This window comes from Chrysemys picta, chromosome 7 (genome assembly GCF_011386835.1).
Source record: "Chrysemys picta bellii isolate R12L10 chromosome 7, ASM1138683v2, whole genome shotgun sequence".
NCBI lineage: Eukaryota > Metazoa > Chordata > Testudines > Emydidae > Chrysemys > Chrysemys picta.
The window spans coordinates 71889832-71916835 of record NC_088797.1 but is presented as its reverse complement, the minus strand read 5'-3'; the positions used below and the strand labels follow the sequence as shown (position 1 = coordinate 71916835).

The 27004-nt window shown below is 43.6% G+C and overlaps 1 protein-coding gene across 2 annotated transcripts in view; it reads left to right on the top strand.

Moving 5' to 3' along the window:
• Nucleotides 1-22144, top strand: part of LOC101931762 (rap1 GTPase-GDP dissociation stimulator 1-like) — a 55625-nt gene extending 33481 nt beyond the window's left edge. Inside the window, exons 9-14 of one of the 2 annotated variants that reach the window (XM_005293952.5) lie at nucleotides 4897-5031; nucleotides 9268-9393; nucleotides 15465-15604; nucleotides 16742-16868; nucleotides 18912-19040; nucleotides 21132-22144. In XM_005293952.5, the coding sequence (XP_005294009.1) occupies nucleotides 4897-5031; nucleotides 9268-9393; nucleotides 15465-15604; nucleotides 16742-16868; nucleotides 18912-19040; nucleotides 21132-21283 (809 nt within the window). In that variant the 3' untranslated portion in view covers nucleotides 21284-22144. The remainder of the gene's footprint in view (nucleotides 1-4896; nucleotides 5032-9267; nucleotides 9394-15464; nucleotides 15605-16741; nucleotides 16869-18911; nucleotides 19041-21131) is intronic. The other variant, XM_065551791.1, reaches the window with a different exon arrangement.
• Nucleotides 22145-27004: the final 4860 nt, after the last annotated feature.

Here is a 27004-nt window from a genome sequence, read left to right as displayed (position 1 = left end):
TCTTAGATCAAATTACCTGGGGTCCAGATGACACGGGATCCATGGCTGCGGCTTCCCCATCGACTGCGCTACCGCCGCTTGCTCTAGTGGAGTTCCGGAGTCGACGGTGAGTGCATTCGGGGATCGATATATCGCGTCTTAACGAGACTCGATATATCGATCCGGATAAATCAATTGCTACCCACCGATACGGTGGGTAGTGAAGACCTACCCTTAGAAAGTGTAATACTATTAGATTTCATGGGGCGCGCGTGCACACACACACACATCGCCATCGAATAGGAAAACAAGTGTGTGTGTGTGTGTGTATCTTTACATTATGGATGCTAATCATTTCAATGTCATTGTGTGGGCAAGTCTCCAGCCTCACTCCTACTCAGTTAATATAGCTCCTGTTCTAAAGCATCTTCCACTATTCCAGTCCTGAACCCCAGCACCCTCACAAATGTCAAAGCACCTCAGTCGTGACCTGCAGTTTCATTTGCTGACTCACTTCAATCAATGGAAATGAACTATGCAAATGAATTGGAGGGAGGAAGTGCTGACTGGCTGAATAATCTCTGATGCCCTAATGCTCCTCAGCCTGCAGCACCAAATGGACCCTGTGAGGAAAGCAGGTTTTTCTGGGGTTCCACTTTTCCAGTTGTCACCAAAACAGATAGACTTCTTCTTACTGATACCTGGAACTTTCCCTGAAACTAGAAATTAAGCAGGAGTCGTCTTGAAAAGTTCTCAAAATGCCATTGAGTGGACCATTAGGCCTCATTTCACTCAGTCACTTGCTATTACTAGAGGGTTGAACGCTTTGCTTCTGTTGGTCAAGGTCATTGCACATACTAGAGACTTCATGCAACCTTCCCCTCCTGCTCCTATTTTAGGGACTCCATGCATCTCATCCACTCTCTCCTCCCCGATGCCAGGGGCTCTGTGTGCACCCCACTTCCCCTTCATTTTGATGTAGGATAAAACTTTCAAAATCACCAAGTGATGCAGGTTCCTAAGTGTGTAAGGCCCATTTCCAAAAGAGACTTACTTGCTCTGGAACATTTTACCCATAGTCATTTCAGAAGAAAAATTGAGTGGCTTGAAACTAGGGATGAAATTTCAAGGGAGACCATTTTGTCACACTACGTACCCTCAGTGTAAAGAAAGCAACAGTGATTGCTAAGGACTATAAGCAGAGGAACATAAAGTGGCATTGCCTACAGGATAGGAAATGAACTGCACTTATATTGATAGCACTGTTAAAAGGACATGGTTTAGAGGCACCTTGAGTCTAACAGCTAGGCCTTGGACACTGCCGTCCATAGAAAAACTCTCAGTTAACACAGTGGGGCTTTTATAACCCAACTCAAAGCCAGATGAATTCCTACATTTTGTGGGTAAAATATTTGATCAGTTCTACTGGAAGAGCTAATGGAGTTGCCCAGTCATTTTAACAAATGACACAGCCCCATCCTTAACTCTTTTTCTGTTCTCACACACACCCACCCACACACACCAGCTTGAGTTCTTGATTGCATTTTACCTAGCAGTGAATATTGTACATTATTGCTCATTGGAAATGTCCTCTCTGCCTTTAAAAACTTGCTAACATTGATTTAATATGTTTGGCTGAATGACTTTTTATTTTAACTCCTTCTCCCGCTGTGCCATCCCCTCGACCCCCCACATTAGACATTCTGGGTAGAAGAAGAAGAAGTGAATAATCCCTGTCTGGCCTCAGTCTGTGCTGCTGATATATGCACAGTCTTTAATCTAAGTAAAGAAATCCTGTGACTATCTGATTGTAGTGCTAAGGGACCTCTGATGAGGCAGGGAAAAAAGATGACAGCTTTTGCAGCTGAGAAAATAGCTGTTCCTAGCCAGTTTTAACTGTGAGCCATTAAATTGAAGGTGCATGCAAGGCTGCCACCATACAGGCAAAAATCCACAGAAAGAAAGAGCCTCTTGGGAGCTTTGCAACAGTCAAAGAAAGCTGGTCACTAAAGGGATTGTGGCTGTTTGCATATTACTAGAGGAGGAAGGGTATTGTCATTCTCTCTCTCTCTCTCTCTAGTTCAGTGGAAGTGAGACTATTTCAGTATAGACTTGAGCCTATTAAAAAACCTCACACTACATATTTTACCTGTAACATTCTGTCAAACAAAACCCTTGACTTATTTCCAGAAAGCATACATGGCCACCCAAAGAGACTTGTGAATTTTCTCAGGCCTCTGATCTCAAAATACCCAGGATCTTGCAGGGGAGCATGTCTGAGAAATCACAGACAAAATGTCACCATTAAAAGCTGCATTAATGAATGGAAATTGAAAGATTTTTCTTGAATAAAATTTGCAAAATCAGAAGGAATGTCAGTTTTCACAAGTACACGTTTAAATGTCACAAGTATTTGACAAGTTTCAACTGAGATATGTAACAAAGGAAAAAGCATAGTTTAGCTGAAATGCAATGGTAATGATGATGCTAGAGACACACATCAAAAAGGAACCTATGAAAAGAACCTTGCATCCCTCAGCACAGATCAGGAAGAGATAGATATTGCAGCAGAAAAGGCACTGAACAATTCTATGGTTTAGAACAGCGGTGGGCAAACTTTTTGGCCCGAGGGCCACATCTGGGTATGGAACTTGTATGACGGGCCATGAATGCTCAAGAAATTGGGGTTTGGGGTGTGGGAGGGGGTGAGGGCTCTGGGGGTGCAAGCTCTGGGGTAGGGCCAAAAATTAGGAGTTCAGGGTGCAGGAGAGGGCTCTGGGCTGAGCAGAGGGTTAGGGTGCGAGGAGGGGGTGAGTGCTTTGGGGGTGGGGCTGGGGATGAGGGGTTGGGGGTGCAGGATGGTGTTCCGGGCTGGGACCAAGGGCTTCAGAGGGCAGGAGGGGGATCAGGACTGGAGCAGGAGGTTGGGGTGCAGGAGGGGGTCAGGGGTGCAGGCTCCGGGCAGTGCTTACCTTAAGCAGCTCCCAGAAGCAGAGGCATGTCCTCCCTCCAGCTCCTACGTGTAGGGGCAGCCAGGCAGCTCTGCACACTGTTCCATACACAGGCACCGCGCCTGCAGTTCCCATTGGCCATGGTTCCAGGCAGCATGCGGAGCCCCCTGGCTGTCCTTACGTGTAGGAGCTGGAGGGGGGACATGCTGGTGCTTCCAAGAGCTGTGCAGCACCACAGCACGTACAGAGCAAAATAGGGGGCACTCAGAGCCCCTGGCAGGGGAAGAGAGAGTGGGTGGGATGCATGGAGTCCCTAAAATAGGAGCAGGAGGGAAAGGTTGCATGAAGCCTCTAGTATGTTTGGATGTGGCCCCCAGGCTGTAGTTTGCCTACCCTGGTTTAGAAGCAGTTAAATAAGGGCAATCAGTTGCAGGGAGATAAATTCTGAACAAAAAAATCAGTTGAAATAATGTTGTTGACTGTATAATGGATTTAAATCAGGGGTGGGCAAACTATGGTACGGGGGCCACATCCAGCCCTCCAGCCTGTTTAAACCAGCCTTCAAGCTTCTGGGGAGGGGGGTCTGGGGTTTGCCCTGCTTCTGCACTCCAGCTGGGGAGCAGAGTCCAAGGCTGCTCCACATGCTCATGCCGAATCTCCCGCAAGCAGCGGCATGTCCCCTCTCCAGCTCCTAGACTTAGGGGCAGCGTGCACTGCCCCTGCCGCAAGCGCCACCCCCGCAGCTCCCATTGGCTGGGAACTGCAGCTAATAGGAGCTGCAGGGGCGGTGCCTGCAGTTGGCGCAGCGTGCAGAGCCACCTGACCACACCTCTGCATAGGAGCCAGAGGGGGGACATGCCACTGCTTCCAGGAGCTGCTTCAGGTAAGCGCTGCCCAGAACCTGCACCCCGACCCCCTCCCATGCCCCAATCCCCTGCTCCAGCCTTGATCCCTCTCCCAAACCCCTGCCCCAGCCTGGAGTCCCTCCTGAACTCATTTCTGGCCCCACTCCAGAATCTGCACCCCTAGCCAGAGCCCTCATGCCCCCCTTGCCCCCAAACCCCTGCCACAGCCCTGAAACCCCTCCTGCCCTCTGAACCCCTTGGTCCCAGCCTGGAGCACATCCTACACCCCAAATCCCTCATCCCCAGCCTCACCCCAGGCCCAACGTGTGTGGTTAACCCTTACTGGGCCAGTGCAGAGTTAGGTATACCCCGTTGCAGTGTAATACACAGAAAACAAAGACAGAAGAGTTTCATGATAGGTACATCACTAAGGAGGGTATTTTGGAGAACATGCAATACAAAGCAGGGATTTCTTGGGACTGATTATTTTGCTTCGACTCTCACCAGAGTTAAACAGGTAACTAGTTAATAAATGCAAGATCAGAATTTGGTCCCTTACACTGAAGAGGCTAAAGTAACTATGGAACCAATTCTCCTCTCACACCTGTTAATCAGCAGTAATTCCACTGAAGTTGGTGGAGTTATAGCGGTGTAAAATCAGTGTAAGTGCGATCAGATTCACACTTGATGGGCCAGATCCTCAGTCCCCCAAGATCTCTTGGTGCCTCTAAAGTGGCACTGAATGACATTAAAGCTGCCCTAATGAGGCAGCAAATGATTCTACCATCATGGAACTGGGGCTTGTTGTAGGGTAAATTGGGGCCTACAGGCAGTGAGTCCGAAGCCCTAGCAGACCATTTTAGCTGCCATAAGTTAACTTGCACTGGAAGCAAGCTCAGGGCAGGTGTAAAGGTAACTTAAGGTCACCTTTGCTGAGCATGAGGGCAAGTTCTGTGCAGCTGAGGATTGCTATTGCTCTTGCTAAAAGGTGATCCCTGTTGAACCACAAAACATCCAGGCCAATAGTTTCTGGTGTTCCCCAGTGGAACACTGCTGGGCATAACAACTATCACTGTGGCTCATCTCTCCTCCTGAATGCTTGTTTTCCCCTCTTTCTTAAGATGGCAACTGCGTACGGATGGTGCAGCTGGGAGTGGTACTTCAGCTTTTGGACCTTTTAGAGCAACACGTGGACAATGGGGACGTTTCTGTTCAACATGCTGCACTGAGTGCCCTTCGAAACCTTGCTATCCCAGGTACAGAGCTGGTAGACAATCTCCTATCCATAAACAACTGGTGTTCATGGAGGGACAGGTCAATACCTAGTGTAGATCCACTGAAGTCACAGATTCTGGTGCATTTTCAGAGTCTGACAGGTATCTGAGCTTTTCTTCCTGCAAAATAATTCATGCATGTGAATAACTGACTGGGACTACTCATGTGCAGAAAGTTAAGGAACCTGAAATTATTCACAGGGATCTTATTACTCACTACTGAAATGGCTTAACATTGCACACAAACACTATATAACAGGACAGGAAATGAAGAACAGTAGATACACTTTAAGCAGTGTAGGAGGCAGGAAGGAATTATATCACATTATATCTTCAAGGGATTTTAAAAACTGCTCCTCTCCTCCTTTGAAACCAATACTAATTTAGAATGAGTTAAAATTTGACCTATATGTTGCACTGCAGAGTTTCTGCTCTTGAGATCATTAATAAATACGTCAGGACATTGGTTCTATGCCTCATCTCATGTCAAATGCAGCTCTGCTGTCTGGGAGTGCAACTGAGAGCAGGAATTAATTTGTCTGAACACTTCTAACAGTACAGTGCCACCCAAAATGATGTTGGGGCATTGATTTAGCACTGGCTCAGAGGAAAAAGTGCCAACTCCAGAGCCACCAGTACTGTACTACTATCTGCAGCAACAGGGTGTCCTTGGAGGTCCCCTCTCTGAATGCTAAACTGACCAGGTTGTTTAACTTATCTGAGCACAAAATTGTGACTTTCTATGATAAAAATGTCCAAGAGTTTGTCAAAATAAAGCAAAATTAGTCCCATGGAATATAGTTGTATCCTTCTCCTATTGACTAGTAGCTAGATCTTGTGACTCTTCTTCACTGCCTCCTTTTAATATTTGGTAAATGGTCTCTCTCTGAAGAAAACATGTTTAATTTCAGAAGTTCATTCATTTCTCTCAATACTCATGTTTAAAGTTGGGTACCCTGGCGAACTGGGCAGGGCCTGTGTGTTGATTAAACTAGAGTGATAAAGTTGGCCATAATCTGTGTGTGAGTATTTTTTTTTAAATGCAATGTACTTCATAGCACAGTCCCTGTCAATTGTTCTAAACTGGTGATATTCATTTGAAAGGTGAAGAGGAGAAATTTTCTAAAATTTTCTAATGCAACATCTTGCATAAATCAGCGTGTGTGTGTGTGTGTATATACAGCCCAACATACAGGTGTTTCTTGGTGCTAAAAGCGTTCAACAATTTTATGGCATATTTAACTACAGCTGGTTTTTAATCAAAATCAAAGTGTTTAAAAATGTTTCTGACAATTTTGTTAAGAAAAAAATAAAATGAAGCTTTTCAATAATGTTGAAACATCCCATTTTGACATTCTTGGAACTCACTGTTTCAGTTTTTGAAACAACTTTCCAAAACAAATTTTTACGAGTTTTAAAGGATCAAAAATCCAAATTAAATGTTTTGATAAAAATACTGTTTTGGGAAATTTCATTATTTGCTTTTGATCAATTTTGGAACAGATTTTTTTTTTAAATAATGGAATTTCCCATAAAATGGAAAATCCAGTTCCACCCAGATATGGTTTAAACCATATTTCCTTCATTTAAGAACAATCTGGCATTGCATGACAAATATAGCTATTACTGCAAAGTAGCTTTAGTTACAAGTGCATAACAGAGTCAAGTGCACAAGATGTCCATGCTACGCAGGCATATAAATTCCAGACAAGTCATATATCTACCCTCCTACATGGAAGCTCTTATGTGGGGGTGCAGGAGCACAGAGAAGGATGAATGTTTAAAGCAAAGAAAGGTGCTTTATTAGTCATAACCTGGAAGTAACAGATGGTTGAGCACTACTTCCCATTTCAGGGAAGCCTTCTAGCACAGAAATGCTGAGATAATACCCATGCTTATATACAGCAAAAATGAATAAGCTATTCTACAGACATCACATTCTACTGATGGTCCGACTGTGCCTTTGCACGTGAACTAACCTAAAGTTTCTGCTCTCCAATTCCTGGAGCTCCTTAGCGCTGACCTTCCACTGTCTCTCTGCTTGACTTTAACCAGGAACCTGTTCCCTTCCATGGCCAAGCCTTAGGATCATGTGCACAGGCCCTGGTTTGGCAATGACAGTACTTATCCTGCATCTGCTTTTTAAAAAGCTCCTTCCCAGGATCTTGTGGCACCTTTCCTCACTGCTGCACTACATACAGTAGCACAAGGCGGACTCTTTACAAGCAAACAGTCTGACCTTGGAATACAAACACTGCTGCTACAGTCCCTGGGAGGAAATTTAACAGCTGTTTAACAATGCAGAGCAATACTACACAACACTTTAAGCCGGGAAGGGGGAAATAATACCTTATCCAGCTGAAACAGTGAGGGTAATTTAGGTAGGCAGGATGTAATTACATACATTAGAATGTAGGGTGAGATTTTCAAAACTTCAAAAACTCTAATTGACTTTATTCTTGTACTATGTGCTGTGGGATCTTTAATGATCACAAGTAGCAAGGATATTGATTAATCTCTCATCTGAAAGATAGCTCTTCCAGTGCTCAGTTCTCCTTAACAGCAGTCTGGGACATTGGTATGATACAAATTCAAGAGGAAGAACCCCCTCCAGTGAATCCCCAATCCCACTTTCTGTAGTATAGTACCTAAATGTTCCTTGGAGATTTCTTAACCAAGCAGTGAATGACCCAAACCTTGCATAGTTTATAGGATCTATCAAGATGTAGTTTAATTCCTCCTGTATCCTTCCTTGCTAGGATAGACCAAATGCCAGCGAATCTTAATGGCTTGTGTGGTTGTACTTTAATGTGTTGAACTATGTGTTATCAGATATTTGTGCATTGATCATGAGTCTAATTTAATTTTGGTAATCTTCGTTGTTCAAATATCTATTACAAACATATCATGATCTTTTGAAGTATGAGTTTCTTCTGGGAAACTAACAAGCTGTGCATCAGAACATGAAAAGGAAAAAAAAATCATAGATGAGGGCTATATAAAGAAATCTATCAGTTACCAGAGGCTGCATGAAAGGAACTAATGAAAGCAACTGGAGAATTTTAAAAGAAAGAAAATCCACACACTGTGATTTACTTAAAAGGAGCAGTAATGTGCGGAACACAGCACTTATAAATTCTGTGAAATCCTATTCTCCTCCCAGGTCTTTGCTAGCCATCGCCACTAAAGCAAACCTCAGAATATGGAAATTATCAGCAGAGCTCCCATACTCATGACATGCTCCCCTTCAGCATTAATACTGCACAGGCTACACCTTTAAAGGGGCATAAGATAAAACTGCCAGGGAATTCAAAGAGAACATAAGATGGAAATCAATTAGACATGTTCTAAAACTTACGGATAGGCACAAGAGGTGTTGTTAATTGATTCAAACTGAGTAGTACAGAGGGGGGTTTCCTGGCGAATTCTACTACAATCAAGAGACTGGGGTTTGAGCTTGTGCTACTGGAACCAAAGGAAATTACAAACAAGGTAATTAACCGTTAGTGTCTGTTTCTCAGCATGCCTGCAAGGTCGGTAAGGGAAAGGACAGAAGGATTCTTGCCTGATGCAGTTGCCCCAGGAAAGACAAAAACATGCAGAAGGGGAGGATAAAATTACTTTGGAGAAAGTCTTTGGTAGCTGAGTTAAGCAGCATTCAGGCTTTTTCCAGAGAAGCTTCTGATCATTACCGGGAATTACTGCACTAAAGAGTGGTGCAGAGAAACAGGATTAGGAAGGGAAGGAGAGCACAGAAGCAATGGTATCAGCAACAGAAGTATCTGGTGTCTCAAATACAAAGGCACGTCACCCTCCAAACAAACTGAGGTCAATTATTTTTGCTGCATCTCTTTTTGGATAGGGATAAACAAAGAGGACCATCTTCTGAACCCTGGCCCACATTCCAACAGGTTTGAAAAAGCAGTGAGTGAGTGAGTGAATGTGTTTTCACAAGAACACTGTTCCTGTGATATGTGTAGTTCAGTATAAGACCAAAAGGTTTGGACAATTCTGATCTTTATTTGAACCAAATTGAACCATTACAGGCTTACCCCTTGTCAGTGTTCAGTAACCACAGAAAAAGCAACTGTTACACTGTGAGTTGAATATATCTAACTTGTCTAGATACTTGTATGGTCTTCATCATTGTAGTATTTGAGCTACAAGTTCATGTTCTCCAAAATGATCAAGTTCTCTCTTTCTGGTTCCATTTTCTAGTTGCTAACAAGGTTCAGATGCTGGAGGAAGGTGTAGCAGAGCGGATCCAGATGCTTTTGAGATCAGAGATGGCTCCTGTGCAGTTTAAACTTCTTGGAACACTGCGAATGTTAATAGATGGTCAAGGTAGAGAATTGCTGAGCACAGACTAATGTCCCCTTGAAATGTTTTGCAAGCTACAAGTGAAAGGGAAAATACACTTTGGAAATGTGAAAAGACAATGGGCCAAATGCTTGGCAGATAACTCCACTAAACCAGCAGAGTTAAAACAGCAGAGAATTTTGTCCAGTATGTCAAGTCTACTAGAGCAAAAAACTCAAGCATCTTGACAGCAATTGATGAGATATGGAGAGGCCTGAACAAAGAAGTTGCAAAAATCTAAGTGAGAGATAACTAAGGCCTGAACAAGAGATTTTAATGGAGTTACGCCAGCATAAAATTAGTATAATGGTAGGGAGAATCAGGCCAAAGATTCATAATCTGACAGTTTAAAGTGAGTGAACTGTAGAATTGGGGAATATAAAGGATCAAGATGTGGAGTGGGGACAAAGGTTTCTAGCACTCTAAAACATTTCTGTACAGTCCTGATTCTTACAGATTTATCCTACATCCTGGCTGCATATCTTAAAAAGCCCTGAATCTCTTTTGGGCATTGTAACAGGAGGATACCGTGTGAATAAATTCTATGTTTGGAAGCCCAAAGCCTACAGTTGGCTACACAGATGGGCATGAAGTATGACAACACTCATTTACTCATCTAATTGCCACTTTGAGAACCAAGATGCAGGAATGGGTGCTCAGCTTAGGCATCCAAGTTTGAAAATTGTGCTCTCCATTTACCATAATACAGTGATTCATCCTGACACAAAACAGACAATATCACGGCATGAGAAAGCAAATCCCGTGCTTTTGTGATGCAATATCTTAGTTATTTCAGCGCACATGAGCAGCTAACCTAGAACAATATTCCTCATAGACTTGTGCATCAGGTTTAAGGACCAGAACAAGAAAAAAAAATCCAGAAAACTGAGTGATGGGTTCCCATTTCAGAACTGTCACATATTGCTGGCACACGCAGAGTAAGGTCTTAACTCATATGTGGGGAAAACATAGACCTGATTCACTACTGCCTCACATAAAGTACCACAGTTGGTTTGGCAGCAATTTGCATTCATTTTGGAAATGAATACACCAGGTACAAGGCAATGGAGAATCAGTCCTAGAATCTGTGTGATCAGTACAAAAATCTTTCATTCAATAGAAAGTTTCCATTTACATCTCACCACAGTAGATGGATGACATTACAAACTACAAGGAAGCTTAGCATAATAAAACTATTTTTCCTTCTCATGCTTTGGAGAGAGTTACTAAAATATGCAGTCTGTCATGATTATTTGAAGAATGTTAAAGGTGACAACTTCAGAGTTGAGAAGACAGGCATCAGATGATACTTTCTGGAAATTAAGAAACATTAGGATAAATCCTGAATTACAAAAAGCTAAGAGGCCGCTTCTGCTCTTGCTCACACTGGTTGTACGCCAATAAGATTCCAGTGACTTCAGTTCAATTATTTTAGATTTACATTGGTATAAGTGAGATCAGAAATTGGCCCCAATGAGACAGCAATAGCTAAAACAAGAATCCTCTTCTGAATTTGAAATAATGTAGCATGTTCTAGTGTAGAGTAGGAAAAATCTAAAATGCTACGTAAGTTTTATCCTTCCATGGTAGTAAGTGCAGAAGCTGCCCGTCTTTAATTGCCTTATGTTCTATTTACCCATGAGCCAACATTGACCTTAATTAACACCACATGAAACACTCTCATGCACATGTGTCTACTAACAAGTTCCTACTAAATTAGTTAATTGCATTATCTAGTGTAAATTCATTACTCTGACAATTGCTGGGCATGCTGATGCTGGCAGAATTGAGAAAGGCATGTTTTTCTCTAATTATAGCAATCTAGATGCCTTTGTGCTTATCACAGTCAGCATCACCCCAGAAAAAAAGAGGTATTTCCCAACAGTGACTCGTTTCCCGAATGTATTGCTGATGGAGACACACTGACAGATTTATGCACCTAGCTACATGGCCACAGTAGCTTTTTAAGCAATAGCTGGATGTTAGGAAGTAGGCACAATTCACACAAGGCCCACATTCCATAAATTGAAGATATAAAGATGTCTCTCCTTCTAAATGGTGTCCAATTAGAGTTGGGCTTAGAGTGCTTTATTGCCAGCAGAATCAACAGAAAGTCCAACTGGATAAGAAACTGGGTCAGACCCTTTGCCTCGAGCAAGGCTTTTAAACTGGTTTTACTTGCCAATATGGCACCTCTTAGAGGAAAGCTGTCTGGACTCTAACTGGACTGCTCTGATCTCGTGAGACAAACACAAGCAGTTTTGGCCTCGAAACCACTGCTATTCTCTCATGTGAGGTGACTTGCGGTGGTAAGTGAAAATCTGTCATTCTGCTGGGTGAAGAGATCCTTACTCAGAAAAACAGTGAAAGGGGGATTTTTGGACAGGTCCAGAAGCTCTGAGAACCAGTTTTGCTGTGTTTATGCTTCCACTCTGACTTTGTCCTGTCCACCCTTCCTCAGTATTCTGGGGCTGAGAGAAAATGGAAGAAAAATATAAAATGCCCTCCCTCCCCACACCCCTAGCATGTTTTTAAGTGTGTGGATCTGGAGTAGATGCTAAAGTAATCTTATGCTCCTATTGGACTCTTTTTAGTAGGCCTGGCAAACACTACAGCCTGTACCAAATGAACCCTGTTCAAGACATAAAAGGCATATTTCATGCCCAGATGAAGCAGGGAACATTGCAGGGCAAGAAGGAACATCTCTTAATCCTGAATTTCTTAGGTGTGTACATCATGGCCCCATGGCAACCAAAAAAGTCAACCAACATTACCCTCACTCCTGAAAAGCTAAAATAAATAAATCAGTCTTTAAAGTCAACTGAATCGCAAACTACAAGCTAGAGCTAAAGCTTAAACACGATAGAAAAGGACAGGTCTGTTCTATGACCACTCTGGCTGGTGCGTAGAGAGGAGTTGAGGGAGTGTGAGGGGAGGTTGGGTATCTATATCCTGTGGCTATGGGGCACAGGGGATTGTGCACCCCTCCCCAACTATTAATTACTGCACTAAATGCTTCTGTGGCCATGTGGATGGGCACTCTACTCCTACAGTGAGGCTTAGGAGAGGTGACACAAGTTGCATCTCATCTCTTGCTCCTACCTCATCTCCTAAAAATATACATTGAAAGGACACCTCCAGGTTTAACTCTGGCATTTATTTGTGGAGTCCTAAGATCTTATCCTACAAAAGTACTGAATGCCCTCAACTTCTATTGCGGGCAATGGGGACTGAGGCACTAAACGTCTGCCTGATGGCGCTCAGACCTTCACAGGAGTGGATCCCTAGACAGCATCATATTTAGTTAGAACGAAACACTTTATATGCCTTAGTCCCCCTTTTGTCAGCACCTTTTCTTGCACTGAGTAGCACTTTCCAGATTCTAACTATTTTTAATCAGTAGCACTTTGTAACAATGTGGCTTTAATTAAGTTAAATTGCAATAATGTTCCTGTGGAACTATGTGTGTTACAACTATATGGATATCAAAGGAGTTCATCAGGATCATGCATAACCTCTCTTTTGCTGTTGTCAGAACTTTTTAAGGGTTGTGGCAGCAATTTTCTTCAGAAGCACTAGGCTTCATGAGTTACTGCAGATGATTAGAGGCTCATTTTGTTATAAAGAGGATCATCAAGTGAGTTGTTTCTATATGACACCCACAAAGATTAGAATTCCTGACATCTTGGTAGCTCATGAGAAGACTCCGGTCTGATGAGGGATGGGTGAATAGGTTCAGACAAAATAAGAACCTCCTGCAAACATTGTTCAAAATTTGAATTAAGTCTGACATTAAAATGTTCTTCTGAGGTTTGAGAAAGTTTATTTAATTTTTCTCCTAAGTAACTTTGAATTTCCAGGTGCTTCTGAAGTTTTAGGTAAAACTGGTGAGGAATCTTTGAACAATTTCTCCCCCCCTCCTCCCCTCCCCCTTCCAAAAGTGCTGATTTATCAAAACCTAAACTTTTTTTTGCAAAAGCATAAGTTTTGATAAAAATTTTGTCCAGAAGTTTTCTTAGGTCCTGGATGGATGGTTATGGACAAATGACAGCCCACCTACTCACAGAAAAGCCAATAGCCCCGTGGTTAAGACTCTCACCTGGGATGGCACCCAGGTTCAGGTTCCTACTCTTGCCTGATTTGGAGCAGGGTCTTGAATTGGGTTTTCCACATCCCATAGGTGTGCCCTAATTACCAGTTATTGGTTATTCTGGGGTCTGGACAGACCCCAGGGTTGCCAATTTTGGTTGGACATATTCCTGGAGATTTATTCATGACAATCTTTAATTCCTGGAGTCTCCTAGACCAGTGGTTCTCAAACTTTAACAACCCGAGGACCCCCATTTTGATTTAAATGTTTTTTTGGACCTCCAAGCCCCCCCACTTCCCCCAAGGCCCCACCCCACATCTCCTCTTACCCACCTCTTTCTGCCCTCTCCCCCCAGTGTGCCCTGTCCCAGCACCTCCTGCATACCGCTGAACAGCTGAGAGAAGTTGATCAGCAGGGCCCACAGACCCCCTGGAGTGCCCTCACAGACCCCCAGAGGTCCACAGACCCCAGTTTGAAAAACGCTGTCCTAGACAATCTTGGAGGATTGGCAACTCTAGTTCTGGCTGTGTTTCTCTCTGATCTTTTTTGCAAAAAATTTAAAGGGGCTCTATTTTGTGCCAATGCTGAACAAAAACAAAATTTCAAAACTTCAAAATTTTGCATAAGATGGAATTGTTTTCCAGCAAGCCCTCCTTTCTTCTTGGGTGTATTATGACAGCATCCAAAAGTCATATTCTGGATATGGTCCTAGTTATATTTTAAGCTCTTTAGGGCACAGACCATCTTTTCATTTGTACAGCGACTAACACAGAGTAGTTCTAGTCCATGACTAGGACTTCTAGGCACTACCACAATACAAGTAACCATTGTGCTAGAGACATTGGACTATAGTATGAGACCGTCCCTGCTCTGAAGAGCATACAGTCAAAGTTAGGACAACACTTAAGAAGTGAGTACAAGAAACAGTCAGAGGGAATGGGGGAAGAGAAGACAAGGGCAGCTACCTTATGCCTTCTATAAAAGGCAATGTTAATAGTAATTTTCATTTCAAGGGATCTCAAAACACGAGATGTGAATTAAGTATTGCTGCAGCTCAGGCAGTAGATACAGATTAGATCTGTTTTACAGGTAGATAGACATGGGTACAGGAGCAGCAGAAACTCCCTAAAAGTGGGAGGCCCACAGATGCCTGAATCATGGCCCTGCCTCACCCCTTCCCTGAGGTCCTGCCCTCACAGTGCCCCTCCTTCCAAGCAGGGCCAGCTCCAGGTTTTTTGCTGCCCCAAGCAAAAAAAAAAAAAAAAGGTCAGAGTGCCGCCCCTTGAAAAGGGCCGCCCCATGCTGGTGGCTAGAGCCGGCCCTACTTCCAAGACCTTGTGCCTCGCTTGCTCCTCTCCACCCTTTCCCTCCCGTCACTCAACCTTACAGCCAGTAAGAAGTGGGAGGGCCTCCCACTTTTTAAAGTGATGGAGCCATGACCACCCTGCCCCTCCCGTTCTATACTGCTCCTACCCCTCCCGTTCTATACTGCTGCATGGATATCTTAAGTAACTGGCCCAGGGTTGCACAGTAAGTCAGGAGCTAGGCCAGAAGCCCAGCTGCCATAAATCAGTGTAGCCTCATTGACTACAATGAAGTAACCCAGTTTTATAGTAACTGGGATTTTGCCCAAGTGCCAAGCCTCCTAGACTACAATGAAGTAACCCAGTTTTATAGTAACTGGGATTTTGCCCAAGTGCCAGGCTTCCTAACTCTCATTCCCCTGTTCTAACACGCAACAACTTTTTCATTTCTTGGAACTTCTTATGTCTGACTGACGTGTACTGTAGTCCCAAACAGCTTGTTTAAGAGTGTGGTACCATGCAGACCAACCATCAGTATCCTTCAGTAGGGCAAGTGAGGACATCAGCAGAACTAGACATCTGCAAGGATTCTCTTTTAGACTGCATCCTCTGTACTACAGGCTCTGAGTAAAAACTTGGACATGCCATTCTTCTCTTTTCAGCTGACACTGCAGAGATGCTGGGACAGGACCCCCTGCTGATCAACAGACTTGTGCAATGGTGCGATGCCCAGCAGCACGCTGGTGTTCGTGGGGAAGCAAACCGATTGCTGGCATCGCTCTTGCGGCACAGCAGATCCCAAGTATGAAATTACTGGTATATATATATTTTTTTTAATTGTCAGGAGTGCTTACTGCCAGGCTGGCATCCTTGTTGCTGTGTGCTTGCTGACAGCACACACAGCAGCAATGCAAGCTTTTCCATACCACCCCTCCAACATGCCTCAGATGGATGGACCCCTTTCTGGGGTAGGAGAGTAGATCGCCCTTCATAACCACAGTCCTTTTTGCTGACACTACCCCTAAGGGAGTCACCTAGTGCATTTGTGGTGGCTGTTTTGTGATATGGACACCTGTCAATTGGAATGGACTTAATTCACCACATTAATTTCAGACATCAGCTGGTAATAACTTTGTCACTTAGCAAGCTGGGCTGGATTTGAATCAGCAACCTAGAAGAGAAAAATAGGAACTGGTATTCAGTTACGGTAACTCCTCCATCAAGCATCCTAGGTACAATCTTCTTTTTCAGAATGATTTTACCATGTTCAAACATGAAACCAATATTAAAAAACAAAATAAAACACAGTTAAACAGTTGAAAAAACCCATCTGTGTCATATACCAAAATCTCTTTCAGAAATACTACTGAGTTCACTTAGGCTGCCTAGCCCTTGATTCAGGGAGGGATGAATATAGATTTTCTGATGACAATATGCTGTTGATATGTTAGCAAAGGCTTTGTTGCTTATGCTAAGGCTATTCTGATTGATTATACAGAAGCCTCTCAACTGCTGCTTTATTTTGAGAGGATGTAAAATGGAGTTATAATTTGCATAAAGTTGGATAAAGCAAAATTGAGTCACTACTAATTTAGAAGCTTTAATAATTAAAAGTTTGACCATGATGAACCACAAGAGTAAAAGAAAAAGGAAGTACCTCTTAACATTGATGTTTCAGCTAAATAAATTCAAGGTGGCTTTCAAGCTCAGGTGAATGACTAATGCAGACAAAAAATTCTCTCTTTGGCAGTGCAGGCAAAATACAACAAATGTATCCGGATTAGCACTTCAGTGATGGCAGGGGAATCATTTCCAATCGATTCAGAGACTTTCAGGGGTGAACCGTGATTTCCTTTTGTCACCTTAGTGTTATTTGTATCTCAGCTTTTGATTTGTGGTCCTTTCACCTGACCCATTTCTTTTGTTTGACTGACAACAGGAAGTGGTCAAAGCCATCCAGCAGGCACAAGGAGTGAAGCACCTGGTTTCCATGACAACAAGCGAACATGTTATCATGCAGAATGAAGCTCTGATTGCACTGGCCATAGCATCTGCAATTAATTTAGGTATCCTCCCTCTCCCAGAGCATTGGCCTGAGTACCATTTAAGATATTATTATTATTAATACAAGTGTTTTATAGCCCTGCTAATTTGCACAGTGATTTACAGAATTTATGTAAGGTATATTCCTAGCCTTGAAAAGCTTACCGTCTATTTTACAGTCAAAAGTACAGAAGACAGAGGGACTGGGGATTACCAGTGAGAAGCAGGAACAAGGGATTTCTTGAAGAGGTTGGTTTTGGAAGGGATTTGAAGAATAGAAGATGCTTGATAGATGAGGACAAGAAGTTATTTGATACCTGTGGGGCAGTGTGTTAGAAGGTATGAAACCAAGATCATGACAAAGGGAGAATCAGGAAGAGTAGAAAGGAAGCAAGAATTTTAAACAAGGGAAAGGAGTGTAGAGATGTTGGTGGAGTCAAAATTATATAGGGCCTTCATTCTTAAACAACAGGCAAGATGATTCAAGGAGAAACCAACGTCAAGGTAGATAGGAAGAGGAATGTAGCAGCGGCATTTTGGATAGACTTGAGAAAGTAGAAATGACAAAATAGGCTAAAGGATCCTACAGAAGCTCTGAATGAAAGAAATGAAAATACCATCCTCATTACAATTAATAGGTTGGATTCCTAGCAGCGCTGAGCACTCATGGCTCCTGTCAGCTTCAACTGGATTTGCAGTTGCTCAGCACCTTTGAAAATGGTGCTGGATATTTATTAAGCTTGGTGCTGCATATATAGGACATAAAAGACACTATCCTGAAGGTCACAGTCTAATCTGAAGAACAACAATTATTGCATTTAAGACCCAGCTACAAGAAGCCAATATTAATGCTAAGCTCCATCCACGGACTAAAGCCAGAAAGGAATGTAGTCTTAGACATGCTGCCAGCATTGGTCAAGTCAGAAAAAGATCTATATACAGAAGATTAAGTCAGTTACCCACGACTCTGAGAATGTGAGGGACGGTGTCAAGGCTGGATCCCCACTTTGAACTTTAGGGTACAAATGTAGGGGCCTGCATGAAAACTTCTAAGCTTAACTACCAGCTTAGCTCTGGTTTGGCTGCCACCATTTCAATGGATTCCATTCCTGGGAAACCTTGAAAAACCTTCACCAAATCCCTGGTGAATACAAATCCAAACCCCTTGGATCTTAAAACAAGGAGAAATTAACTATTCCCCTCCTTCCTCCCACCAACTCCTGGTGAATCAAGATCCAAACCCCTTGGATCTTGAACAAGGAAAAATCAATCAGGTTCTTAAAAAGAAGGTTTTTAATTAAAGAAAAGGGTAAAAATCATCTCTGTAAAATCAGTATGGAAATTAACCTTACAGGGTAATCAAACTTAAAGAGCTCAGAGGACTCCCCTCTAGTCTTAGGTTCAAAGTACAGCAAACAAAGATAAACACTCTGGTAAAAGGTACATTTACAAGTTGAGAAAACAAAGGAAAACTAACATGCCTTGCCTGGCTATTTACTTACAAGTTTGAAATAGGAGAGACTTGTTTAGAAAGATGTGGAGAACCTGGATTGATGTCTGGTCCCTCTCAGTCCCAAGAACGAACACACTCCCAAACAAAGAACACAAACAACAGCCTTCCCCCCCCCAAGATTTGAAAGTATCTTGTCCCCTTATTGGTCCTTTAGGTCAGATGCCAGCCAGGTTACCTGAGCTTCTTAACCCTTTACAGGGAAAAGGATTTTGGAGTCTCTGGCCAGGAGCGGTTTTATAGTACTGTACACAGGACAGCTATTACCCTTCCCTTTATAGTTATGACAGACGGCTAGTAAAGATTGATGTGTATGAATTAAGCCATGATGTAGAAAATTTACTACCTATGGCTGAGCAGTTTTATGGGCCTGATACTCTGAGGTGCTGGGGGGTGCTCAGCACTTCACTGGATCAGGCCTTATATCTGCATTAAGGCAAGTCAGCCATTTTCTATTTACTTTGGACAGACCTTCATTTTTCATATGCAAGTTACCTAAGAAGTTTTCATTTAAAAACATTAGAATTATTTCCATGATATCTTATTTTATTTTCAGAAGTCATCAAAGATTCACTTAAGGAGTCAAGGCTAGTTCAAAGCTTACATAAGCTTCTACAAGACGAGTGCACAGGTCCCGAGGTGAAATATAATTCAATGGGCCTCCTATGCAGCCTTCTTAATTCAGGTAATTTCACTTTGGCACTAAGAGCCCGTCCATTTCTGTTACTGTGAAATCACAAAAACTGTGTCACTGAAGTATTTTCAACCAGTTGTGAGGTTGCATCCAAACAACAAAGTAGCAGCAGCAAGACTCTGAGGTTTATTTCTTTCTGTCAGGTAAGGACCTGACACCCATTATTCCTCTTGTAGGATAATATCTTCCTGTGTGAGAAGTCCACTGAGGTCATTGGGACTACCTGTGATGGAGTCAAGGCAAAAGTCTAGAGCAAAGTAACACTGAGACACCTTCACGCTTCCTCAGTTTTGGGGCCAGCATGCACCAGCTCCCATACACATAGCAAAATATGTATGACTGCCTTGCAACCAATTAGCTTAAGGGGCTGTTACAGCAGACAGATATACTGGCTCGCTGACCCCACCCCCACCTCCTAGCCATGTTGTTCCCTACACAGAGGCTAGGGAGGGGTGTGGACAAAATTGCCATGCTGGCACCAGGCTGCCTAGAAATTCCTCTCCTGGGAGGAATCCCCAGCTGCCTGGTTAAGCTGGCTCTAAGTCTGTTATGTGCCAATGGACAGTCTGCCCAAATAGATCTGATTTTTTTCTCCACATTTTTCTAAAATGGTTCAGGGGAAACCTGAAAGTGGGTTCCAGATTTTTAAATATTTTTTTCTTTTTGAAAACCCAAGAATTTCTAAGTTTAAAAATCTATTGCCTGGGCAGACTTTTCCATTTATTATATCCCAACAGTCCTCAGACCACCCCATGGACCCAGACTGCTGAACCATAAACCAGGTAGGTCAGATCCTCAACTGGTATAAATCAACAAAGCTCCATTGATTTCAGTGGAGCTATGCTGGTTTACAGCAGCTGGGGATCTGACCCATAAAGATTTTTTTCAGTGGTCTATTTCATTAGCACGCTACAGACATCTTTTAACGTTGATGCTGAGAGTCAAATCTCCCTGGTATGAAATACTGAAGCAAAATATAAAGCACTCGGTGGAGGCAGGAGCATGTTTTTTGTAATACATTCTGAAAAATTATTTTATATCTAGTTCTTCTGGGAAGGTGAAGTAATAAAAGAAAAGATATTTAAACAGGGCAATTAGTTAACAGTTGCAAATAAGTTAACTTCTTTACAAAAATCATCATCCCAAGTGAGACTCGTAAGACGTTTGTATTTAAATAAAACTTAGCGGAGTTAACCTGCAGCTGCAATATAGTAACTCCTCACTTAATGCTGTAGTTATGTTCCTGAAAAATGCGACTAAGTGAAACGATGTTAAACAAATCAAATTTCACCATAAGAATTAATGTAAATAGGGGGGGTTAGGTTCCAAGGCAGCTTCCCCTACTCTGCAAGAACCAGAGGTGGCAGAGGCGGCGGCGGCGGCGGCGGGGGGGGGGGCGGTTCAACCTTCAGCTTGCCCACTCCACTCCTTCCCCCAAGCCCCCATCCTTGACCCACCTCTTCTCCTCCCCCCCCCTCCTCCTCCCCCTTTACTTCGCTTGCTGCGTCCTGGCTCCTCTCCCCTCCCTCCCCACCCTTCTAAAAGCCGCAAGCCAGCTGATTGCTGCAGGAGGGAGGGGGGAGGCGCGTCGAGTCTTCGCTCTTCCCCCCCTCCCTCCAAAACGCCCCAAGCCAGCTGATTGCCCTGGGCAGGAGGAGCGAGGACTTGGTGCGCAAGCTCCCTCTCCCTCCCAAACACGGCAAGCCAGCTGATTACCCTGGGCAGAAGGGGGGGGGGGAAGGAGCGAGGACTTGGCGCGCAGGCTCCCCCTCCCTCCAGAACGTGACAAGCCAGCTGATTGCCCCGGGCAGGAGGCAGGAGGGTGGGATGTGCTGGGGGGGGGGAGGGGGCCGTAGGGAGGCTGCGAGCTGTGGAGAAAGCAGGCAGCCAAACAACCTAAGAGTGGAGCATTGCACAACTTTAAATGCGTATGCTCCCTAACAGATCAGCAACGTAACAAGGAAACAACGTTAAGCGGGATGACTTTAAGTGAGGAGTTACTACAATGTAAGGACGTACAATAACTCCTTCAGAGTATGGACTAATGCATTCCATTAAAGTTTGTGTTTGATCTCCCTTCAGGTGATTTGAAACAAGAAGTAGAAGAGGACAACTTTAAAGAAACCTTGGAAAAACTTTGTAGCCATAGCAATGCAAATGTGGTCAAGCAGGCTGTAATGACTCTCCAGATACTGAGAGATGAGAGTCAAAACACCAGCTTCGTTTCTCCATAGCTGTTGGTGCTGCTTTCTCTGGCAGCTGGGGTATTTCAAGAAAATGTTATCTTTTACCAACAGCCACCATATTTATCACGTTGAAGTCCACTAAATGCTATTAAACACAGCGCAGGCTACAGCTCTCATTGACATGTAGGGCTTCATTTTCCAAATTGTACATGCAACACTGTATATCCATTTGTACATCTAGTTTGCACCCCCACCATGTTACTGCAGCTGCATGTACCCACAGGATGTACCAGGACCGTAGCTACACTACAGCAGGGACACCCCCTATGACAGGGACAGGGGCAAGGAGCTGCCTCCTCCCTCCATAGAAACTGCAATAAAGATCCTTCTTCCCCTCCCCCCTCAATCCCCTCAGGCCTAGCACTAGTGGCAAGATGTGCCCTTCAGCCCTCTGGAGAGACAGGTGCAGCAAGAGGGGTCCTCCTCCCCCCCAGTCTTACACCCTGGCTGCTGTGGTAATCTGTTGGGGAAGTGGGCCAGGACCACTGCAATTTTTTCTTCCCAACATGCAAAGAGTCCTCTGCTGAGGCAGTGTTGGCAGGAGGCCTCAGAGCTGAGAGTCTTGATATGCACACAGTGTGAGATGGATGGAGCAGTTCCCACTCTCTGGGCTTTCAGAATGTCTGCTGACTCATTAAAATTATTCTCATTTTAAAATAAGATCCCTTTATGCTGGTCTGGCAGAGTAAAGTGGAAGTAAGCTGTATTTACATTCCTTTAAAGGCTCCGTTACAGAACCAGAGTAGCTCTGATGGTCTCAGATTCTGTTTTCCTCCCTAATTACAGTGGCTTTCCTGATCATGATGCATGACCAAATGTCTTTTTAAGGAATAAATTTCAGTAACTGCATGTATATACTAGGTTGTGTTTTGTTTTAAATCTTCCATGGTTATGCGTATTGTTCCTGGGGAAAGGACTGTCCCCACACTCCTTGCAGTATGCTTCACTACATTACTGACTGCACCAACTGAGAGGGGCCTAGCATCTACAGCTGCATGAGATGCTCCAAGAGACACTGCAACATGTCAGACATTATAAGGTGACATGGGACAGATTCTGCCCCCCCCCCCCCACTTGCCAGATCAGAAGCATAAAGGGCCAGGTCTGTGCTGTAAGGGGCTGAGGAAGAACTCAGCTCCTGCACACTCTAGGGCTGCCATGAACAGACCTACCCTGGCCTTCTCTGAATCCCTGGCACAGGGGACACATCCAGGGTGAGAGGGAATCTCCACAGACCAGGTCATTATGAAGATTCTGGAGCATTTCATGGACAGCCTGCAAGAAACTGTTGTAAATTGGCACATCCCTCAGAGTAAATCAAACATTTGTACCCTAGAACAAACATTTGTGGAATATTTAGATTAAACCTTTACAAAGGCGTTAGTAAACTCCAGCTAATTAGCAATCTCTCAACTCAAATTAGAATAGGGCTCTAAACTCCGATCTAAATGTATTCTAAAAGGAGAATCAGGGCCAAAAAAGTTTAGTTCTGAATGATTTCAAATATTCAATCTCTACACCAAGGGGCATATTCAGTCAGTTCTCTAGAATAGGAATCTTACATGGCTGCATGAATATTCTTGTAAAAAATATTTAAATGTCAGCCATGTGACATCAGAAAAGCTAGTCATTAAGTAAAGGAAGACAATTCAAATCGAATGGAATGTTGATAGAAACCAAGGTGCAACAGCATAGAAGACTCATTACACGCAAGGAATTAATAGAGGTTTGTGCATATTTGTAACACACACGTGTACAACTCACCTTTCAGCAAGGGCTGAAATACAAAATATTGTCTCAATTTAATGCTTTCAAATTCAATTTCAGATATCTTCATTTTTATCCCTAGACCCTTCCGCCTCCTGGTGAAGGATTTATTGTTTAAACATGGTTTAAATTTTTCAATAAATTCCAAGTACACCGCTACCCTATATAACGCGACCCAATATAACATGAATTCAGATATAATACGGTAAAGCAGTGCTCCGGGGGGTGGGGGGGCTGCACACTCCGGTGTATCAAAGCAAGTTCAATATAACACGGTTTCACTTATAACGCCGTAAGATTTTTTTGGCTCCCGAGAACAGCGTTATATCGAGGTAGAGGTGTATAGAAGACATTTTTCAAATTAGCTATATATTTTTTTTAAATTGTCCATGTAGCTGGTCTCAGAAGCCTAGGAATGTGCAATATCATCAAGTGCTGAAATTAACAGACCGGAAGTGTCATGGCAGAGAGGCGTTAGTCCTTTCTTAAAAAAAATAAAATTAAAAAGAATGTGATACATGTAATGAAACTTAACTTTATTTATACAAATTTTAGGGACACTGCCACTGTTTCTCTACAACGCATTTTACAGTTCTCCTTGAAACACTTTGACACTGGCTTTCAACACTCACTCAATTACAGTCTTTGAAGCAGACCATACAGAATGCATCTGTGCAATAAATCATAAGCAACATTTGGCAGCTGGGAGTGCAACATAAGAATGAATTAAAAAGGTCTTGATATAAAAACATACCAAAAGCACCTATGCTAAAGGCACCATCTCATTTGTTTGTGCTGGTCATCAAAAGCAACAATAAAGAATTTGAACCTCAGCAATAAAAACACTCAATTTACAAATGATTGGGTCCAACAAGTCTCAGAGCTGAAAAGAAAACACGGCTCCAGTGATGAGAGACTGGAGGTTTGATATATTAAGTCAATTTATTTTAAGGCTTAGAAGACAAAGGTATTGGAAGAAAAGGAAACCAAACTCCAAGGAAAACAATTGGGGAGCAGAGTTTAATCCATCCTTTTGTAGATTAGAAACACTGTTAAAGCTACATGCCTAGCTTCTGGAAGAGAGGGGAGCCGCTTGACATACAGCTCAGGCTGAGTTGTGGAGCAGCCTTGACAGACTCTGGTGGGAGCACACTCCAGCCTTCTTGTGCTGTAGAAAAGATCATTGCAACATGGGGTGGGGATTGTTCAGATTCCCAGGAGAGGGGTTCTCCCTTGGGAAGAGGATACACTTCTGTGTGCTTTGCTCAGTCTGGGGCTCACAAAAGCATCTATTCTCATCTTGATCCGTAAGCAGTTGTGTCTCTGAATCCAAGTGCATTAAGCGGAGACCAAAGCCTATTATCACTGTCACTCATAATGGTGAAAAAGTAAATAAAGATAAAGTATCCCAGAAATAAAAGCACTCACTTCCTAGAAATTAAATGTCCTCTCATAGCCCAGTCCATTAGTTCTGCTTTTGTCTCTCAAGTTCAGGTCATGTAAGTTAGAGCTCACAACTGATATCTTCATTAAAAAAAAAAGAACTTGTTTCTATTGTAGTGTGGTGGACTTGGTTTGAATGCTACCACTGAGATCTCAACTTCAAGCAGTTATGAAGTTTGGTGGTGGAATGATTTGAGTTGCTCCTCATTCGGAGCCTTAGAGGCAGCAGAAGCAGTTAGCTGGTTAGCTTTGCAGGACTCAGGCAATCAGAACCTACATATCTCTAGCAATTAAGGCACTGCAGGTTCATAAAGGATGTTCTGTTTAAAGATATGTTTAATAAGCAACGGGCAAATGTTCATGTTTCACATCAATTCAGGGATCTAGTTTTTGCTAACTATATTTGCCACTGCCAGCAGAACTGCTCTTTAAAATGGCTGAGGACAAAATTTCCAGAAGTACCTAAGTGACTTAGGAGCCAAACTCCCATATTGAAAGTCGCTTTTAAATACACTTAGGCTCCTAAGTCCCCCAAGTTGCTTTTATGTGTGGGATTTAGGCACTTTTGAAAATTCAAAAGCAGAAAAGTGAAAAATGATATAAAACCCTATTCTCTGCTTTCTTGAGGCGTTAAGCATTATTTACAAGAGCACTGAAGCAGTGTTGTAAATAGCTGCTATTAACTTTAAGTGTTAACAGTAGTAAAAGCAACAGGAATAAGCATCTAATTGTGAAAAGCTACACTTCAGATTAATTTTGTTTTGCATAGAAGACATGATTGATAAGACAAGAGGAGTTAGACACTAATTTGCCATCAAGCAAGCAGAGGAAACCTGATGATACAGAGACCTACAGAGAGGTCTTACTCCAGCTCAGATCCTCAGCTGGTGTTGGGGTAGTTCCAATGAAGCTAGTGGAGCTATGTTGATTTTCCCCAGCTAAAGAAATGGCCTGCTGGTTTTACTGGTCTTTCAGGAAAGTGCTAGCTCTTCACAAGTTCAGAGAATAGTGAAATCTATTCCCGAGATGCAATTCAGGTGCATTTCACAAGCAGAATGTAGTGTTTTCAAACTAAATGGATTACTGTATCGTCACAGGTCACAAGCATAAATTGGTTGATGTGGCTTTACGCCTTGGGTTGTCTGGCACTGCAAACCAACGTTCTTAGTGGAAGAACTTGAAGCAATAACTATAGACATTGCTGTGCTACCTACTAAATGCAATTATCAGCAAAGAGTTTGAAGCCTGTTGTCTGGGCCACATGTTTGCTGTATCTATTGCAGCGGCTTCAGTTTCAGGGGCTGTAGAAGAAGCTTCTTTTGCCCTCTTTCCTAGGGTTACCATTCGTCCGGATTCCCCCGGACATGTCCGGCTTTTTGAGCTAAAAATAGCGTCTGGGGGGAATTTGTAAGTGTCCGGACTTTCCCCCCAGCCCCCATGCAGAGCGTGCGCGGCTAACAGGGCAGCCGGCCAGATGGTGCCACTTACATGGGGCTCCAACAGCCAGAGAGAGCCCCTCCTCTGCTTCCCCTGCAGCAGAAATCACTCCCTCCCTCCCTGCATTCACAGATCGCCTCCGGCAGTCTGGAGCTCCTCCCCCGCTCCTCCTCCCCTGCTGCCCAGCGTGCCGGGACGAACGGCTCAGGCCGTTCCTGAGCAAGTTCACAGAGACATTAGGTGAAGGCCAACAACAAGGGGGCCAGGGAGGTTCTGGAGGGGGCAGTCAAGAGATTGGGGGGGAGGGGGGTTTGGGAGTTCGGGGGGGAGCTTTCTGGGGGTGTGTGGATAAGGTTTGGGGCAGTCAGGGTACAGGTAGGGGGTAGGGTCCTGGGAGGGCAGTTGGGGGGGGGGGGGTCTTAGGAGGGGGCAGTTAGGGGACAAGAAACAGGGAGGCTTAGGTAGGGGGTGGGGTCTTGGAGGGCAGTTAGGAGCAAGGGTCCCAGGAGGGGGCAGTCAGGGGACAAGGAGCGGGGGGAGGGTTGGTGGTTCTGAGAGGGAAAGTGGGAGGGGCAGGGGCAGGGTTAGGGCAGGATGGAGGCGGGGCTAGGGCAGGGCGGGACTAAGGCGGGGCTACTCCCGTCCTCTTTTTTGCTTGCTGAAATATGGTAACCCTACTCTTTCCAGCTTCTCCTACTTACTGTTTTTCTTCTTGTTGCAGATCAAAGAAAAGAAAAAAAAAGTCACAGCATATGCCTGGAGATTTTACCTTCAGGTCTTGCAGAAGAATACAATAGACACTGTATTCTTTGTCTGTCTCTGAGGAAATCAGCCATTCTTAGACAGGCTTCCTTTTCCCGTTCTGTCTCAGTCATTGGCAAGAAAAAGAAACATGAAAACTCAGCTGAAAGCCACATACAAAATATAGCATTGTCCATGAAATGTTTCACAGAATGTCAAAGCAGCCTTCTTCTAGCTTTCATGGAAGAAAGGCTGGTACAGATCCCTATTGGTATCACCTTTCTTCCAGTGAATTGCTCATTAATACTTAGATAACACATG